The sequence below is a fragment of the Ochlerotatus camptorhynchus genome, unplaced genomic scaffold (assembly GCF_037179485.1).
Source record: "Ochlerotatus camptorhynchus isolate MF236.1 unplaced genomic scaffold, CSIRO-AGI_Acam_v1.1 ptg000215l, whole genome shotgun sequence".
NCBI classification, from domain to species: domain Eukaryota; kingdom Metazoa; phylum Arthropoda; class Insecta; order Diptera; family Culicidae; genus Ochlerotatus; species Ochlerotatus camptorhynchus.
In genome coordinates, this window is record NW_027040705.1 from 1,207,258 (window position 1) to 1,227,150 (window position 19,893).

Consider the following 19,893-nt stretch of genomic DNA (forward strand, 5'->3'; position numbering starts at 1 on the left):
TTTAGAGTTTTCTACTTCAACCACCTAAAGGTCTGTGATCCTGTGGTTATCGGTTCTGCGTCTGGTTGTCATTGGCGTAGCTAGAAAATGTTACTGGAGAGGGCCTAGGGGTAGGCGTACCTTTTTTTGTGTTGTTAAACTACGGTTAAATAGAAGCTCCGGAACTGCCATTCAATGAAAACGCGTCAATGCTATTTGTTATTTTATTATCCTGTTGGATGCATTTTCACTTCGTCCAATAATACTACCTATTTTAATGGTGAAACATTAAATTTTATTGTATTTACTTCATATCAATGCTTCGGGGAGCCTTATAAGCATACTAATCTTGAACAGGCAATGATCATTTCTGGATAGAGTTGGAATTAGGGCGTAACAGCTATTGTAAACAATGACTTCTCTCGATGCTTTCTAGGAAGCTAAGGCTCGCTCACTCAAATCAACGTTACTATCGGGTAGAGGAAGTCTTCCTCTTCCCGTTGGTTATGTTGGTTTGCGTAGGCGTGCCTTGAGTTTCTAGAAATCATCGAGAGAAGTCATTGTTTACAAAGCTGTTACGCCCTAATTCCAGCTCTATCAAGATTTGTTCATGCTTTTTGTACTGTAATTACATATTGTCCGGATCTCATAAGGGTTTTAAGGATCTCAAACTTAAGAAAATTGCCATGTTAGGTAATTCTCAGGGTTAGATAACTCCATGAATTTATTAAGTAGATTGAGTAGATGATCTACTATATTTAAATATCAATCAAATCTCAGACATAAGTACCAACACTAAATTCTAGAATTTTTAATTTATAATTTGCAAATTTAAAAGTAAAGTTAAAATATGGAAAGATCCCTATCACCTACAAATATTCTTGAACATCTTGAAAGTTCCTTGAAATTTAATGAAATTCCCAAAACATCCAAGAAGATCATTGAACTTTTTTTGAAGTAAGATCTGTGACAAACTGCAACGAAGTTCCCATAAACTGAAGCGGCTCAAAAAGGCGTCTGTTCTCCATGTTGGGAGCGGCTGATCACCGTCCTAGTGCCAACGTGGGACTCTAAACAGAGCTGTGCACGATGATCCCCCGGCAGGCCCAACAAGCCGCCCTGGAAAAAAGTTGCAAATTCCGAAGAAAGAAATACGGATCGGAACAATCGACGCAGACCTACTCGACGAAATTAGGACTACGATTGGAAACTCAGAACATGAAACTGCAAATCGCTCGGCTTCCCGGGTTGTGATAGGTTAATCTATGGCGAACTTCAATCACGCAACTTCGAAGTCGTAGCACTTCAGGAACTTTGCTGGACGGGACAAAATGTATGGAAAACTACTACTTTCTACCAGAGCTGTTGCACCATCAACGGCTTTGTAGTGCTGGGTAAGATGCGCTAACGCGAGATTGCTTGGTAGCCGATCAACGCGAGGATGTGCAAGTTGAGGATTAAGGGCCGTTTCTTCAACTACAGCATCATCAACGTGCACTGTCCACACGAAGGGAGACCCGACGACGGGAAAGAAGCGTTCTATGCGCAGCTGGAGCAGGTGTACGACTGCATTTCGCAACGGGACGTCAAAATCGTCATCGGTGACATGAACGCTCAAGTAGGACGGGAGGCTAAATACAGCTCGGCGATCGGGTCAAACAGCCTGCATGCCGTATCGAACGACAACGGCCAACAATGCGTGCACTTTGCAGCCTCTCGGGGTATGTTAGTCCGAAGTACCTTTTTCCCCCGCAAGGATATGCACCAAGCCATCTCGAGATCACCTGACCAGCACACAGAAAACCAAATCGATGCGACCCAACATTGAGCAATTACGGGACGCCGGAGTTGCCCAGGATTACGCGCAGCAGCTGGAAGTTGCACTACCCACGGAAGAGCACCTTGGCGCAGCTACTCTTGAAGATGGCTGGAGGAACATCCGTTTTGCCATAGGTAGTACTGCTGCAGCGACACTAGGTACTGCGATCCCGGATCAAAGAAATGACTGATTTGACGGTGAATGTAAACTGTTAGTAGAGGAGAAGAGTGCAGCACGGACGAGAATGCTGCAGCACCGCACGAGATTGAATGTGACAGCGATACAGACAAGCGCGGAACAGACAAAACTCGGTTTTCGAAGGAAGAAGCGTCAGCAGGAAGACCGAGATCGCGAGGCGATGGAAAATCTGTACCACGTAAACGACACACGGAAATTCTACGAGAAGCTAAATAGTTCGCGCAAAGGCTACGTGCCGCAAGCTTGGACAAGTAACCTTCTCACGAAGTTGAGGAGGAGATCGGTCGGCTGCAGAACAACAAAGCAACTAGTGTAGTTTAACTACCAAGTGAGCACGGTGGTGAAGCACTGGGTAGGAGCTATTACCGGAGGAGTGGATGGAAGGTGTCGTGTGTCTAATCTACAAAAACGGCTACAAGTTGGATTGCTGCAATTACCGCGCGATCACAAGGTACTCTCCCAAATTCTATGCCGCCGCCTGTCACCATGTGCAAGAGAGTTCATGGAGCAATACCATGCGGGATTCATGGTTACCCGCGCAACCACGGACCAAATTTTCGCGATTCGGCAGGTTCTGCAGAAATGCCGCGAATACAACGTGCCCACATATCATTTGTTCATCGATTTCAAATCCGCATACGACACAATCGATCGAGATCCGCTATGGCAGATTATGCACCAGTACGGATTTTCGGATAAACTGACGCGATTGGTCAAGGCGATGATGGATCGAGTGATGTGCGTTGATCGAGTATCGGGGACACTCTCGAGTCCCTTTGAATCTCGAAGGGGGTTACGGTAAGGTGCTGGACTTTCATGTCTGCTATTCAACATCACGTTAGAAGGTGTGAAAAGAAGAGCTGGGAGAGACACGAGTGGCACGATCTTCAGGAAGTCCATCCAGCTTCTTGGCTTCGCCGTTGACATCGACATCATGGCACGGAACTTTGAGACGATGGTGGAAACGCACATCAGACTGAAGGCTGAAGCTAGGCGGATTGGACTTGCCATCAACGAATCGAAGACGACATACATAACAGAAAGAGGTTCTTGGGAAGACAATGTTAGCCTCCCACCCCGAGTTCAGATTGACGGTGACGAAATCGAGGTGGTCGACGAGTTCGTATATTTTGGCTCACTGGTGACCGCCGAAAATGATACCAGCAGAGAAATTCAAAAACGCATTATGGCAGGGAATCGTGCCTACTTTGGACTCCGGAGGACACTGCGGTCCGAAGTTCACTATCTACAAGACGCTGATTGGACCGGTAGTCCTCTACGACCACGAGACCTGGACTATGCTCGTGGAGGACCAACACGCGCTTGGTGTTGTCGAACGGACTTGCCAACAATGGAGTGCAAATGGATGACGGAACGTGGAGAAGGCGAATGAACTACGAATTACACCAGCTGCTGGGAAAACCATCCATCGTCCAAATTGCAAAAAATGAGCGACTATGGTGGGTTAACAACGTCGTAAGAATGCCGGACAACGAACCAGTTCAAATGGTTTTCGAAAGCGACCCAACAGGAACAAGAAGAAGAGGCGCGCAGTGGGCAAGGTGGATCGACCAAGTAGAAGGCGACCTGCTGACCCTTCGCAGACTACAAGGCTGGCGACGTGTGGCCATGGATCGAGTAGAGTGGAGACGACTTCTTCGGAAAGCAGAGGACAACAAGGCCTTAGCCTGATTGGTAATGTAAGTACAATGATTGGTAATGTAAGTACAAAATTCCTTTCACGTATATAATGTTTTATACAGCTTCTCAAAATGCTTCGAAATTCCCAAAACTTTTACAAAGTTTGCTGCACTTCTACGTTTCTCGTTGATTTTCCGCGAAGTTCTACGTATGGATTTTTTTTAACTTGTACGTAATTCCCTTAACTATTCCAAGCTCATGAGGCTTCAAAAAAGTAAGTAGTTAGTCCTGCTTAATTCCAGACTCCAAGTGATACGCAAGGATAATTCTAAGGTAGTCTTGAGTAAAATCTCAAGAGGATCATGAGTAGGATTCAATGTAAATTGTCAACAGAATTCTGAAGAGGGTTGCAAGGTCCTAAGAGAATTCCAAGTGAGTTCTTACTAAAATTACAAAGTAATTTTGTGTACACTGAGGCAAAGGAACGTAAGAATTCCATAAGAACCACTTATGAATTTTCGACAAAAAGATTTCTTTTGGAAATCATGAGTTAGCTTATGAAGCTTAAAAACAGTAATATACAATCTAGGAGACCGCAATCGAACCCTGAGCGTTCAGATTATTGACTCCGTGATTTGCTCTCGCACTTCTGTTAACGCTTGGGAAATTGAACAGGTTAAAAGCGTTTAAGAACCATACTTGTACTACCTACCTTTTGTAGTACGATAATCATTCATAAGTCTATGTGTCTTATGGAATCAAATTTGTCCAGCTTCATAAGTCATGTCTTATATGGAATTCTTAGGGTTTGTTTGCCTCAGTGTATGATTCTACGAGATGTGTATAAAGCCCTCTAGTTAAAGTATGGACGACTGTCACCAAAAAACTGAAAAAGCTGTTCCAATCGAGCAAAGCGGTGCATTTTGACGGTTCGATTGGAACAACTTTTGACAGACGTCCATACTTTTACTGTAGGGCTTTAGATGTGTAAGGAGAACTCGAAGGTACTTGTGAGTGGAATTGCAAGAGAACGGAGAATATAAAGGGAATTCTGAAATGAATTCAATTAAATTTGAATACTTAAGGTAATTTCTGTAATTATTTTTTGAGAACTGAAAGTAGAGTTTCTTGGAAATTCTGAGGAGCATTGAATGGATTTTACTGGACTACTTCAAGAGAATTCTTTGTGGAATTTTGGGGAAATTCCGAAGATAATTCCTTGAGAGTTTTAGAAGCATACTTTTACATACCGCAAACGGCTGAAAATCTCCTTTATAAAGGAAATCAATCAATCAATCAAATTCGCATCGATCACCACCCCATAGAAGGTCTCTTCAATATCAAGTTAAGGAGGTGACTATTATTAATACGAATTCTACATTCTAGATGAAGTGAAATCCATTTGTGTGCTTTTCCGCTCAAATGGAATTTCTCGACAGAAACTTAAACAGCGAAAACTGGGGATCCAAAACAAGAACACAGTTGTTTTGAATTTCAACTTTAATATTGTAAATAGAACATCTCCTCTTCTATCCTGACGTCCGATAGGATTGAGCATCAATTCGATTCCTTCTTGCCTGCCTCTGGCAGTGGATTGATTCCACCTAATATAATATAAACTGGATTACTATTGAGTGCAACAGTGTTACCAACAACCTGTGGTTCAACAGATTGTTGCTGTTGAGGCCGGTGATGGATTCCATTATCCACTGGGATAAACATAAGTTTGGACGGACCAGCCGCATTTATGTTCGTACCAGCGACCAGAGCTCTGGTCACGGAACAGTCCTTATGCAACGAGAGAGCACTTTTCAGCTGAGCGAGCTCGGTTTTGAGCTGCAGATTTTCCTGTTGTAACTCCACGTTCTTCCGGTGGACACAATCCTGATTCTGCTTCACACGGGTTCTATAAAAGGAAGTGGATGTATTAACTCGAATTCGTCAAACTGTGTCGATATAAATGGGTTGCATACCGATACCGCTTGGCTGCCGCTTTCCACCGTTCATGCTTTAGAATTGTAGCTTCCTCTGAAACGTGAGACCGTGGTATACTTGCTTCCGAGACTGCTGCAGCAGATTTTGTCTTTTTCGGCGCACTTAAGGTACTTGTGGTGGTGTTGGATGATGTTAATTGCACAGCTTGTTGCTGAAGCTCTGTCTGGGACCCGTTTCTGGCGAGATACTTTTTAAGCTTGGCTTTCACCGGATGCAACGGACTGGTTGTTTTGATCACCGACAGTCGATCATCCCTCTCACAGGAAATTATTATCACTGGATGCGATGACGGGGTGACTTTTGGTAAAATGTTAACGTGTTGTTTTTTACTGATGGGATTGACAAATTGCTGTTTTCTCTTCGATGTAGTACGGGAGTCGGATGCCAATACAGATTGACTAACCGAAACCGGTGTATCATCTTTTCTGGAACTGGATCTTGAAATGATCAACTTTGAAAGCTTACGGCTGTCGCGCCTTTCGAGCAGCGGAAAAACATGGGGCGTATGCAAGGTATCATCTCCGGTTCCTATTGGTCCGATCACCGGAACAGCTTTTTCCTGAGCACTCTCACCCGAACCGGAACTCTTCTCCTCGACGGCCCGTCTAAATGTTTCCTCGAAGGGGTTCACATTCTGAAGGTCTTCAAAGAGGCCCACCTCTTCACACTTACCAATCAGCCGTGTCGGGGTCGGAGTTTGGTCGGCGAATAAATTCGATTTGTTGGGTAGCTCCAGGTTTAGCAGCTTATCATGTTTCTTCCGATGGGCGTTCAGGTGATCTTCGGTGGCAAAACTGAGCTTGCATCCGTCTATCTTGCACGGAAAGGGCCTCTCTTCAGAATCCATGGGTTTGATTTGGGTGTCGAATCACGGCATAATTGTTATTACTTAGGACGATTTATGTTCAGTAGTTATGAGTAGCTTTTATTTACGTTTACAAGACTAACTTATACGATACACTTCCGCGTACGAACCGATAGCTATGTTGATTGCGTATTTTTATTTGTCATATCGACTCACATCTCGTCTCTGAATAATAGGTGTATAATGGTTGCATACGTTTAGGCGCAAACAATTACTAAATGCTGAGAAATGCAATTTAGAAAATTAAAGCACTGCATTCATCTTCACAGTTCAAGATCAAATTTCCTCACAATTCGTAACCTGATCAGATAAATCTAACATATCATAAAAATACCGATCTAATTCATAATACTTCTAAAATGACGCCTGATATACGTTATTATTTATCATCAAAAAGATTAGGTAATAGTTCAAATATCACCGCTCACATTAGCATCTTCGTCATCAGGAGCTCCACCTGACTGAGCCGAATTCGCACCTGCTGATTCCAAACGCTCTTGACACACTCATCCACGATTCCTGGAATCTCCTGACGAGCCCTTTGTACGCGTTCTTTGTAGTAGTTTGCCTTGGATTCCGTATATCTTGCCAGCTTATCGGCACTGATCGTTACCCGATCCGACCTACAATGGAAAAACATCGTGTGAGATTTACCATTTACCTTACAAATCAACCCATAAGCATACTTCTCTACTGCATCGTTGCACAGTTCGGCCAGTTCGGTAAAAAGTTCATCCAATCTATCTTCCAGCGACATGATTTCGACGCATTTTTGATTGATCTCTTTTATGTGGAGCCCGGAAAGATCAGGTTCGAATGCCGCCTTCATTCCTGCCAGTTTGTCCACCTTTTGCTCGAAGTCGGACAACGATGGGTTCAGCTCCTGATGTAATTTGGCGCTGAATTCGTCAATCATCATAGCGTCCATTGCAGGAGGATTGTTGAATAGAGCCGCCTGTACGATCGATCTATTAGTTTTATTCTGGTTCCCTGCACCACTGGTCGAAACATGTTTCGTTGAATTCATGTCGTTGGCACGCTTTTCCGAATCCTTGCGTTCTTTTTGGTTATTGCAATCAAAACGAACCGGCTGAGCTTTCGGCGTGGCTGGATAATACGGTGGTTGCATCTCATTCAACACAACGCTACCCTCTGACAACTGCAAATCAATCGAATCATCTCTCAATGATGGAGGATTGGCAGTATCATGGCCAACGCGAATATTTTCACTGAGGACAGACTCATTGCCATCGTTTGGCAGCTTGGTTGCCAAATGGGCAGGAGAAACCTCTTCGTCGCTGTTATAGGTTGGATCGTTGTTCGAAATGAACTTTTTCAGCGTGTACCGATTAGCAGCGTAGTTCATATTGAACTTCGAAGCGAACACGTCAGCGTTAGTTTTTGATTGACTTTCAACCGCCGGGACGGGCAGAGGACTTGGATTGACTTCGAGGGACTGTGAAATCGGTTCATCGCTATCGAAGCTTTGGTACTGGCGAATCATGGCTTCCGTCAATGTAGGCGGTTCCATAGGTAACTGGTTATGGGCGCCCGGAAACTCCATGGAAATTTCAGTACGCACACTGTGGTCCGAAATAGACGATGAAGTTTGCAGAGATTGTGCTGAAAGGAATATGAGGCAAACAAAATCAATGCACATCTAAATATAAAGCGAATTAAGTGCTAATAGATATTGCTTCAACTCAGGTATTTTTTGTGTTTCATTTGTTTTTTAACCATCCAAGTTTTTTGTCAGTTACCAAGTTTGTCCCTTGCAAGATAACGCAAGGTAACACTATCTTGATACATGTTCCAAATTGAACCGACAGCAAACTCAGTATAAAATTGTGTAGTCGCTAATATTCGTTCCTAACTTAACTTAACTGCCCATAAACGCATAACAGTCCAATCTTTGCTTGATTGCCTATTTAAATGGGACTGTTATGCGTTTATGGGTTAGGATCTTACGATCCTTAGATAAGCAGAATAGTACTGTTGAATTAGAGAATCACCCATATTCTCTATGCCGTACAAAACGGATTTCTCATATAAAAGAAATATGGGAAATCCGTTTCGAACGGAATACAGAATAGGGATGAATGAAACATCCAGACAGAATCATTGATCTGCCCTAATTTAATTTACCTTTGTACTTTTCCTGCTCGATCAAAGCGGCCGCCGTCTGCTGTAGAGCACTCGGAGTTGAACTCTTCTTGTAATTCCGACGCGTTACAATAGTGCTATTGTTAGCATTGATTTCCAACAGAGGAACACGCTGTTTCTTGGCCACCTTTTCCTGTTTCTGCTGTGCATCTACTATGTGATCAATCGAACGCTTCTTGCTTTTTGCTCCCCCGACCGGTGTTGATTTGGCAAATAGCTGCTGGGCAACGGGGTTCTTCGGCTTGGCTGGATCTCGAACAATCGAAGAGATGTCCAGGTTCTGGAAGGTATTCCCAATCACAACAGCTTCCTCTTCCGAATCTGATGCCAAGTCGATGATACGATCAGGCTTCTTGGCGCGAGGTAATGAAGCTCGAGATGGCACTAGAGGGTCTGCTGCCTTTGGAGATGTTTGCTTTTTACCTTTTTTTGAAGAGGTGGGCTTAGCGTTCTTAGTGCGAAGAGACTGGTTTGCAACGTTTTTGGCTTTCTTCACCGACGAAACATGTCCATCGTTTGTTTTCGGTGACTTTCGTTTTCCTTTGCCAGCGGCGGATTTTCCACCTTTTCGGGCGGTTTGATCATTGTCATCCGTATTGACGAAATCGTAAGGATTCTCCGGAGCTGGTTCACGCTTGAAGAATTTCTTTGTGGTACGTTCCACCATCTGATTGATTTTTCGGATGTTCTTTTCCAGTTTTGTGTCCAAAATTTTCTGCTGTGCGATTCCAAATATGCCGTTATGGTCGATGAACGCCTGAAGGGATCGATCAAACTCGTCGTTGGACATCATTTCCGATGTGGATGGTTCACTTAAAAGATCAATTCTTTCTTCGCCAATATTTTGGATCAATTTCAAAGGTTTCACGTCCAACGTCTGGATGGGTTTCACGGTATTCACCAACTTCCTGTCGACATATTTGCTGCGTTGAATCTGCGAATCATTGCTAACGTTCATGTTATCTGGTTCCGCTTGCTTAGCGAACAGTTTTCGTTTCTTGCCGTCATTCAAACGAGGATTAACCGGCTCGTTCTTCTGATTGCATTTGTCCGGAGAATTTCGTCTCGAGCTACGACTCAGCCTTGTCTGCTGACGTTGACAGTCTTGCTGGAGCGTTTCAAACACTCGCAAACGCTGAACATCCTGCACCTCAACCCTAACATCTGAAATTGACGGGGGTTTTACATTTTCCTTGTTGCTTCCAATCGAGCTGGTGTTGTCCAACATCTGACATCGGATATTGCGGTGCTTTTCGATTGCATCTCGATTATCACGTAATCGAGGAGATTGATCCTCCATGTTATGAGCGTTCAGGCTGTTGGCAGGTCCCGAAACAATCGAATCCAATAGGGACACATTCAATAATCCATCGAGATTGGTTGTGCAGGGTTGCTCCGAATCTTCTAAACGGTCGGCATTCGTCCGAACTTCCGGTAGAACGTCGTCCGTGAGATAAGTGCAGTCGAATGACGGCAGAATCGTGAAGGTAAGGCATCCTTTCTGGTCTACAGTTAACACCTCCGGTTCGACGGTGATTTTTGTGTACTCGATCGAAAGCAGACAAGAATTGCGTCTGCAACGAAAATAATTAAGGATTTAAATAATCATTTTGTTTCTCGATCCGGCGAATCTCGTTCATGTCGAGGAAGTGAAAACTGCGATCGAATTGTGTCCATTTAAACAAATTTTAGCATTTTTATAATTGAAAGCTTTATGTTAAAAAGTTTTTTTTTTACGAAAAGTCACGTGATTGAATGAACTTTTCCATGCTACTGTGCTACCATGAGGAGAGGGTTAACCATTACCGACAACTCAAGCGTTTTCATTATCTCTGCCTCATTAGACTAAACTTTTTTTTTTCAACAATAGTTATAGGTACTCACTCTTTTTTCAGATCGATTCTGGAAACGTCCCTGTGGCAAATCTCCAGATAAACCGTCATCTCCAAAGAGTCTTTCTCGCGAATAAGGGTGACGCGGGCGCTAAACCTTATGGTTGCTGGTTGAAAGTTAACATCCAACCATAGACCGTTCGAATCTTCCGGTTTCATGAATTGATACAATCCGATTTGAGCATCTTCGACAGGAACCGAATACGCCGCAAACAGAGGGAACTTGTCCTGCATTCCATTGATAAAAGCTCGACATTCCTAGACAAATCAGAACATAATTAGATACCTACTAACCTATTTGAAAGTTAAAAAAATATAACATTGTCACTCGACAGCTCGGATTCGTCACATCCAGACGCTGTCTCTTACGTATTCCATTTATCGCGCCGTCGCGAGTGTTTTTCGTAGTGATTAGCTGTGAAACACATCGAGTCCGCTTCTCGGTCAACCTGGGAAGCGTTCTACAGTGGATTTCGGCCTGAGGGCAACGCGGTCAGTGGAAAAACCATAATTTAATGAGTGCCATCAACAGCACAGAGACGCTATCTTCGTGTCAGCCATCGCTGCTGACGATCATACGATCGTGGTGAAAAAGCTTTCAAGTCTGCGATCGACATAAGTGAATTACGGACTGCCTATCGAAAGGCGAAGATATTTGAGGTGGTGATTCGATAACCGTCGCCGTGCGTAGTGTCGCACTGCGTGTTATTCTTTCCTGTGTGGTGCGGTGCTAATCAACCGAAGAGTGATCGTCACAGGGATAGTTTTTTCTCTCCCCTCCAGCCATGGAGCTGGATAGGGATTTTCCTCACCTCCCTGGAGACACCGGGGGAGGATCAGCAAGCTACATCGATGGATCTCATGCTGGAGCAACGTTACCCAATTACATGGACCCCCATGATGAACACGGTGAGATTGTTGTTTTGAAGTTACAGCCTGTTACCGGTAAATTACCGGAACATCCTTTCATGCTGCGTTCATCGGTAGAGAAATGGATAAACGGAAAAATTGAAGGTGCGTTTCCGGAAGCTCAAGGACAAGCCTATGCCCTGAAAGTCAGAAGTAAGTGGCAACTCAATCGACTTCTAAACATGACCCAACTAAACGACGGTACCGCAGTAAAGGTTACTAAGCACACGGGCCTAAACAGCGTCCGTTGCGTAATTAACTGCAGGCAGATGATGAAGGTCGATGATGAAGAAGTACTGGACTACATGAAGGATCAGAAGGTGACGAGCTTCCGGCGGATTACTCGCCGGAACGGTACTGAACAGGTTAACACGGCGACAGTCATACTAACCATCGAAGGTACCAGGATGCCGGAGCATGTAGACATAGGGTATCTACGGGTGAAGACGCGGCCGTATTATCCGGCCCCGATGCTATGCTACAATTGCTTTGTTTTCGGACATACCAAGGCTCGCTGTCAACAACAGGTTCCAACATGCGGCAACTGCTCTAAGCAACATTCGATCGTTGAGGGTGTTAGGTGCACAGATAACCCGTTCTGTCCCCGCTGCAAAACCATTGAACACTCCTTGTCGAGAAGAATCTGCCCCGTTTACAAAAGCGAAGACGCTATACAGCACATCCGAATCGATAAGGGGATCTCATATCCAGCGGCGAGGAAGCTGTTTGAGGCCTCGACGAGTCAAAGATCCTATGCCGGAGTCGCTAACGCCAGTAAAGATCAGGCGTTCGCAGACCTCTCAGCGAAGTTCGATAATCTCTCCAGCCAAATGGAGGAAAAGGACCGCAAGATCGCAGCCTTGGAGGAAAGGCTGCAACAAGGACCTACGACCACTAGCAGCTCTGAAATGCATGAACTCCGACAGATGATTGCGGACCTGCGAACGGAGGCACTTCGCAAAGACGAACGTATCCAAGCCCTGGAAGCAGCCCTAAAACGGGAAAATCGAATGGACATCACACGTAAACACGGGACCATTGAGGATTTAGTCGCCAGAGTTAAGATACTTGAAGCCGCCGTCTCCAACAAAGATAAGGAGGTCACTAATCTCCGGTTAGTGAACCAACAGTACAAGGAACTCATCGCACAGTCAAAATGCCCGAAACCATCTGTACCAAGAGAAGACAAAAAAAAAGGAGCATGAACAACAAAAACCCCAATCTCAGCAACCAGAAAAACCCACTGGAGCGAAGAAAAAGATACTCAAGCAGACAAGCGGTGGAGCAGATCCGAAACGACCAAAAAACCACCCTACACCGGCATACATATCTGACACCGAAGTCGAATCCCAGACTTCTCCCTCTGGAGATAAGATTACCGTCGACGAGCTCATTTCCTCGGAAGACGAGGTGATGTCCGTGGAGGGTAGCCTAACTCCAATGGAAAATTAAACCTCCGCAGTCCAGTCCGTCTTCTAACGCATCAGAACCGAATTCCCACAACCTATCCACCAAGATGCATCCTACATCAACATCATCCTCTACTGAGGTTGAGAGCTATCAACAACCAGAGCGGACTGGATCTACCCCAACTATCAAAACAACGACATCGACCTCCAACGCACCGGATAAGGCCTCGGGCAGTCGGGGCCCTGTCAGTGCGGATGCCATGGACCAACCGGAACTGGCAGACACCCCCCGACGCTCGTTGGCAAACTCCGACGAACACCGAAACCCTACCAACACAAACGACACGACTCGTTCCACCATCCCGGTTGAGCCACGGAGCAGTCGAGGCCCCGTCGGTGCGGAAGCCTTTGCCACACCGGAACCGCCGGACAACCCCCGTCACCCTGTGGCTACCGGAAGAGGGACGGAAAAGGGAGGCAACTCCTATTCCCCTGAGGACGACGTGGGAGTCAAGACAACTCTAGCCAACACTATACATACCGAGATTCAAGAACTGACGACCAAGCTGACGAATCTACTACTGGTGGGTCCCTCAGTGAAACCTCACTTGAGTAGAATATCACCGCTTATGGGATCAAGAGCCCATCCCCCTCTGGACTACGTGGGAGTCAAGAGGGACGAGTCTGTCCAAAAACTATCACCGAAGGATGAAGTGAGAGGGAAGAAATCTCTAGCTAACAAAGTTACCGATGCAGCCGGGAAATCCGTGCCGGCGTTCAAAAACTCAATGCCTTCTTCCGGTGGAACCCTACCGGGTTCCGCTGTCATTCGTAGTGCGACGCACAAATCAACAAAGGACGATGGAATCAGAACTCCTCAAGTGCGTAGGAGAGTAGCCAGAATCAGATCGGGAAAGGCACTTCCCATTAGTGTTCTAGTCTGTGCGGATGCCTACGACAAAATGCAGCACCAACGGCTGGGAATTCCTTCTCCGGAAGCGGGCCCCTCGAATACGCCTTCGTCAAATGAGCGAGCAAGCCACGATCGCCACAAGCACCCAACTTCACACCTACTAACAGGAACCCTCACAATGGGGAACCGTTATAGAATGCAACCAGGTCAGTCCAACACAAGCCTACTGGAGGCTTATCCCCTCACGAAACCTCCCCTCGGTAAGAGGACACCTAAGGATCCAGTCCATTATCCTACCCCTGCAACACGGATCCCTAGAAACCCAACGAACAAACTGTCAAAAAAAACCACCGCTTGCTATACAGTGGAATATGAACGGCTTTTATAACAACCTTCCAGACTTAGAAATCCTAGTTCGTGATCAGATGCCCTCCATCCTGGCCATCCAAGAGGTCCACCGGGCCACCGTCAGCGGCATGAATCGTACGCTGGGCGGTCAATACCAGTGGACCTTAAAGAGAAACGAAAACATATTCCACTCAGCGGCAATCGGGGTCCTTTTGACCGTTTTCGACCATACATCTAGACACAGACCTCCCAATCGTGGCGGTCAGACTCGAACACCCATTCCCGATTTCAGTTGTTTCCGCTTACCTTCCATGCGGGAAGATGCACAACCTTAAACAACACCTCAGCGATCTGCTTCAAGACCTCGAACGACCCATTCTGGTACTTGGGGATATGAACGGCCATCATCCAGCATGGGGAAGCCCAAAAACCAACCCCAGAGGCTCTACACTTATGGAAGTTGCAGAAGCCTCGGATCTCGTCGTTCTTAACGACGGGTCCATCACTTTCACCAGCGGACAGAGGGAATCCTCTGTAGACGTATCTCTTGCAAGCGCCAGCGTTGTCAGCAGGCTCCTCTGGAATGCCGAGGATGATCCCATGGGCAGTGACCATTACCCACTGGTAATCCAACTCGATGACCGACCGCAGGACACATTACGTAAACCACGATGGAAATACGACCAGGCTGACTGGTCCCTTTTTCAGAAGTCCGTCGACGCCGCATGGTCCAATTCATCACCGGGCAGTATCCAAGACTTCATTAGCTCCATCCATCAAGCGGCACTTTCATCAATTCCACGAACCAGTCCCAACCCGGGATCTAAGTCTCTACCATGGTGGTCCCCAGAGACCAAAGCAGCAGTTAAAGCCAGAAGGAAGGCTCTTCGGGCTGCTAAGCGGCTACCTTCAGACCATCCAACGAAAGAAGCGGCCATGGCCACCTACAGAGCAAAACGCAACGAGTGCCGACAAACTATCCGGTCTGCCAAGAGTTCAAGCTGGGAGCAATTTCTGGACAGCATTAATGCTGACCAGACGGCCACTGACCTTTGGGTTAAGGTCAACGCATTAAGTGGCAAACGGAAAAGCCGCGGAATGGCCATCCGGGTAGATGGTACCACCACTAGAGACCCTGATAAGATCGCCCACGCTATGGGGGAATATTTTGCTTCTCTCTCGGCCATTGACGGGTACGATGATCGCTTTCGTCGTGTTAAAAACCTTTCGACGCACTCCTTGGACAGCATCTACATCCCAGAGGATGAACTACCGCTGGAGATTAATCGGCCTTTCAGTCCACGGGAACTTGACCTAGCTCTATCCAAGGCTACCGGGAAATCGACCGGCCCAGATGACGTCGGGTACCCCATGCTGAAATACCTATCACCGGAATGCAAGACCACACTCCTCAGACTTCTCAATAGAGAATGGCTGGATAATTCCATCCCAGAAGACTGGAGACACAGCCTAGTCGTCCCGATCCCGAAGCAGGGCACCTCGGGTCGCGAACCGAAGGACTTCCGGCCGATATCTTTGACATGTTGCGTCAGTAAGGTGCTGGAGAGAATGGTCAACCGTAGACTCGTGCTCTACTTGGAGAGTAACGGCTACATTGACCACCGCCAGCACGCTTTCCGTCCTGGACACGGAGCCGGGACCTACTTCGCCACTTTGAACCAGGTACTTCGAGACGCGAGAGATTCTGACCAGCATGCTGAACTCGCTACGCTAGACATCTCTAAGGCTTATAACAGGACATGGACACCCGACATTCTTGCTCAACTCACGGTCTGGGGTCTGTCGGGCCACGTTCTCCATTTTTTGAAGAACTTCCTCCGACACCGTACTTTCCAGGTATGCATCGGAAACCATAGATCAAGAGGATTCCCAGAAGAGACTGGCGTTCCACAAGGTTCGGTGATCGCAGTTACGCTGTTTCTAATACGGATGAACGGAGTGTTCCACAGCTTACCCAAAGAAATATACATCTTCGTGTATGCAGACGATATCGTCTTGGTGGCAGTCGGATCCACTGTGAAGGCCCTTCGCAGAAAACTCAACGCGGCCACGAATGCAGTTCTACGCTGGACTAAATCCGTCGGATTCCACCTATCGGTGGAGAAATGCGCATATACCCACATTTGTCCGTTCAATCACCAGGTGCTCCGCTCTCCTATCAGCGTCGACGGAAGGATCATGCCGTTTAAGAAGTCTATCCGCGTCCTCGGCATACGCCTGGATCGGCATTTAAACTTTGGAGACCATTTCAACGAAGTGAAAGGGAATTGCCAAACAAGAATCGGCTTGCTGCGAACATTAGCCAGGAGGCATCTAGCGAACAACCGTGCTGTCCGGATGCGCGTGGCTAAAGCGGTAGTCGATTCAAGATTAACATACGGTATAGAACTGACCTGCCTAGCTGCCGACAGGATGATTTCCCAACTGTCCCCGGTATATTATCAGGCCATTCGAATCACATCAGGTCTCCTCCCCTCCACCCCCAGGCTTGCAGCTTGTGTGGAGAGTGGAAGGTTACCCTTCGACAAATTTATCGTTGCTACCGTTTGCAAGAGGGCAGTTGGCTTCGCAGAGAAGACAACTGGAACAAGTGATGGATTGTCCCTCCTTATGGAGGCGAACAAACTCCTGAAGGACGCCGCCGACCTGGAACTCCCCCCGGTAGCCAGGGTCCACTGGTGTGGAGCCAGGGGTTGGAACTCACCCGGACTTTCTATCGACTTGGCGATAAAGAACAGATTCCGGGCGGGAACCAACTCCCCCGCACTAGTGAGATCGGTGGCCGAACTACAACGAACCAAGTACCCAAATCACCTAGCAAGATACACTGACGGATCTCGAACAGGCGGAAGGGTAGGCATTGGGATATCCGATCCGGAGCTACGCACCTTCTACCGACTTCCGGACCCTTGCAGCGTTTTCTCTGCTGAAGCTGCCGCCATACTAGTAGCCGCCACCTCGCCTACCAACAAACCTGTCGCCATATTCTCTGATTCAGCCAGCGTACTAACAGCTCTTCAGTCCGATACAGCCAAGCACCCTTGGATCCAGGCTATCCAGAAGCTCGCTCACAAAGGAACAACTTTCATCTGGATCCCAGGACACTGCGGGATCAGAGGAAATGAGGAAGCGGATCATCTGGCGGCATCCGGAAGACAGGCAAACCTCTATACAAAAAAGGTCCCTGCTCAAGACATCAAGCGGTGGATCGTGACTACAGTATGGAATTGCTGGACAAATGAATGGCTGGGATCTCAAGATCTGTTTATCCCGAAAATTAAAGGGGATACCAGAAGATGGGATGATCCGCCTGAACACCGATCTCAAGTAATTTTATCGCGGCTGAGAACCGGTCATACCAAAGCCTCTCATAACATGGGAGGCGGAGGTCCTTTTAGGAAGCAATGCGAGACTTGCAATGTACCACATACAGTGGAACATTTCCTATGCAACTGCCCCCAGTACTATGGACCACGCATCCAATACGGGATCTCAGCAAGCGTCAGGGACACCCTGAGATATGACCCCTCTAGCACCACAGCGCTCTTCTCATTTCTGCGGGAGACAGGATTGATCAACCAAATTTGATATATGACCCAATATGGACCCAAGCAACGACAACGGACAAAGGATTGAACTACTATTGGCAAAAACCACTGACTCAAAACGGACGAGCGACTATATTAAGATGATGCACGAATAAGGACACGAAAATTGACGGATGATGGCACAAAATTACGCACAGCGACAACAATGGAACTGAACACGGAAAACTACTACACATAAAAGCAAAATCACCACAATAATCGGACACAAGACCACGCGACGACAATGGATTATGACAAGGACCAACTACTAGATACACCGCAAGTTACCTGAATATCTGCCAACAAAATTAACTCCGTTATTATAACTCTGTCCAACACAATTGTACCCTGTACAGTCAGGGGGGCCTCTCTCCGAAGCCCTCTATCCCTTTTAAGTGACGAACCAGCCAGTGGCTGAAAGTCACTCTAATAAAGAAAAAAAAAAAAAAATATATAACATTGAAGCAACATTTACCTGCTCCAATGCAAACGACTGCCAATCGAGAACCTGTTCTAAAGGGCCGCCAATATGTCGTCCCAGATCGAGTACGAATTCCTTACGCTCATTCTGTTTGCTGAACGAGAGTGACGCGGAGTGCGCCAATTCCACCAACTGCAGTTGTATTTTAAAGTATCCGAATCGCCTGAATTGCGAAAGCAATTTTTTGCTACAATAAAAAAAAACGAATTAATAAACATAAATATCGATCATTGCTACTACTGCAGTCCATACAAGTGATTCCCACAATATTGAATGACTTGCAACGTTTCCTTGCAAGAGATCCTTTCAAAAATCTCCAGCAAGCCTTGCAGTGCAATCACCACTGTTTGATACGGCGCAGCCGTAATGCAGCAAATCACGCAGAGAGTTTTCACAATCGTCCCTAGCGCATCCGTTTCCAGTGGTTTGTCCCGGCGATCGTTAAGAAATATCTTCGAATCAGCAAAAAAAAATTAACCATCAAAATAACATGCACTGGGTGGCGAGAGGAATGTCAATCTTACCACAACACACCGCAAATGTTCGGCAAAGGACGCCTCAAAGTGCCGTCCGATTTGGACCAGTTTCACAAAATGGGACAGATAGCGCTTCAGCAGCCGGAATTTTTCCTCCGGATCTTGATGCTGACGCACCAGAGCCAGGCGTTTGCGCAGCCGTGCGTTCAGCTGATCGTAGTCAACATTTGCCATTTGTTATTTCACGATGTTGAATCTTAATTTATAAATAAAGCACAAACGTTTGTTGAATTCACAATATTACAAGAGTAATTATTTATCACATAAATCTAATAACTAAAACGCGAAAAAATGGAAGGAAGTGGATTATTTTCCGACTAAAAGCACGTGATTTTGAAAAGAATGTTTCTAGCTTGCTTTGATTTTCAGCTGATGATGAAATAATTTTATTTAAACACGAAACATTCTAGCGGTATCGGACTCAGGCTCTGAACCATTTGGTGGATTATTTTAACTTTTGGTTAAAATTTGACAGATGAAAAGTTATCGATTAACCCTGCTATCCGAGCATGGTTATTTCTGACAGACAAGAAGTTAAATTTTGACAACCGTGGCTCGAAAACCGGTCGATCGACAGCACGGGGATTTTCGAACATAGAAAATAACTTTCGAAATGTCACTTTTAACCACGAGTTAAATTTAACTCGGCAAATGGTTCACAGCCTCAGTAGTCGAGCAAGGATTTGCCCCAAAGCTACACTGAGTCAACAATGGGATGGATTCACATTTATCGTTGGCCCTCTAAGTGTGAAAAAGTGTAACACTCACGCGACAAGTCGCGCATTATAGCTTAAATCAGGCGTAACATTTGATAACGGCACAAAAGCTTTTATAAACAAACATTGTAAGGCCCTATGCGTGCGAAACGAAGTACGCCCACGCAAACCAACAACATCATAAGGTAGGGGCAACTCTCACCTTTCCGAAAGTGGTATTGGTTTGCGTGAGCGTGCTTTGGTTCGCGTGCAAAGGGCCTTACAACGTTTGTTTACAAAAGCTTTTGTGCCGTTATCAAATGTTACGCCTGAAATATTATTTTTCGTAGCTATGAAACTATGAGATATTATAACGATAATTTGTATGTGTAAGATACAAGAAACGGATATAAAATGTGTGTATTAGTACGTTCAGACTACA

The 19,893-nt window shown here is 46.0% G+C and overlaps 2 protein-coding genes across 2 annotated transcripts; both read right to left on the reverse strand.

Annotated features, from left to right (window-relative positions):
• Positions 1-5,169: 5,169 nt before the first annotated feature.
• LOC135703515 (cyclic AMP-dependent transcription factor ATF-2-like) lies at positions 5,170-6,802 on the reverse strand. The gene is made up of 2 exons (XM_065224744.1): positions 5,611-6,802; positions 5,170-5,543 (listed from the first exon to the last, which is right to left on the reverse strand). The coding sequence occupies exons 1-2, from the start codon at positions 6,477-6,479 to the stop codon at positions 5,195-5,197; spliced, it is 1,218 nt and encodes a 405-aa protein (XP_065080816.1). The 5' UTR covers positions 6,480-6,802; the 3' UTR covers positions 5,170-5,194.
• An 84-nt stretch (positions 6,803-6,886) lies between these two features.
• LOC135703541 (uncharacterized) lies at positions 6,887-19,039 on the reverse strand. The gene is made up of 7 exons (XM_065224784.1): positions 18,745-19,039; positions 18,473-18,672; positions 18,215-18,407; positions 10,545-10,810; positions 8,643-10,234; positions 7,184-8,120; positions 6,887-7,120 (listed from the first exon to the last, which is right to left on the reverse strand). Exons 1-7 carry the CDS (start codon positions 18,928-18,930, stop codon positions 6,922-6,924), a joined length of 3,573 nt encoding a protein of 1,190 aa, XP_065080856.1. The 5' UTR covers positions 18,931-19,039; the 3' UTR covers positions 6,887-6,921.
• Between the last annotated feature and the right edge of the window lie 854 nt (positions 19,040-19,893).

Coding starts and splice junctions, on each gene's coding strand:
- LOC135703541 (XM_065224784.1), bottom strand. CDS start 18,930: ATGGCAAATGTTGACTACGATCAGCTGAACGCACGGCTGCGCAAACGC. Junction 18,673..18,744: donor AACATTTGCGGTGTGTTGTG/GTAAGATTGACA, acceptor GCTGATTCGAAG/ATATTTCTTAACGATCGCCG. Junction 7,121..7,183: donor TGCAACGATGCAGTAGAGAA/GTATGCTTATGG, acceptor TTTCCATTGTAG/GTCGGATCGGGTAACGATCA.
- LOC135703515 (XM_065224744.1), bottom strand. CDS start 6,479: ATGGATTCTGAAGAGAGGCCCTTTCCGTGCAAGATAGACGGATGCAAG. Junction 5,544..5,610: donor GCGGCAGCCAAGCGGTATCG/GTATGCAACCCA, acceptor TTCCTTTTATAG/AACCCGTGTGAAGCAGAATC.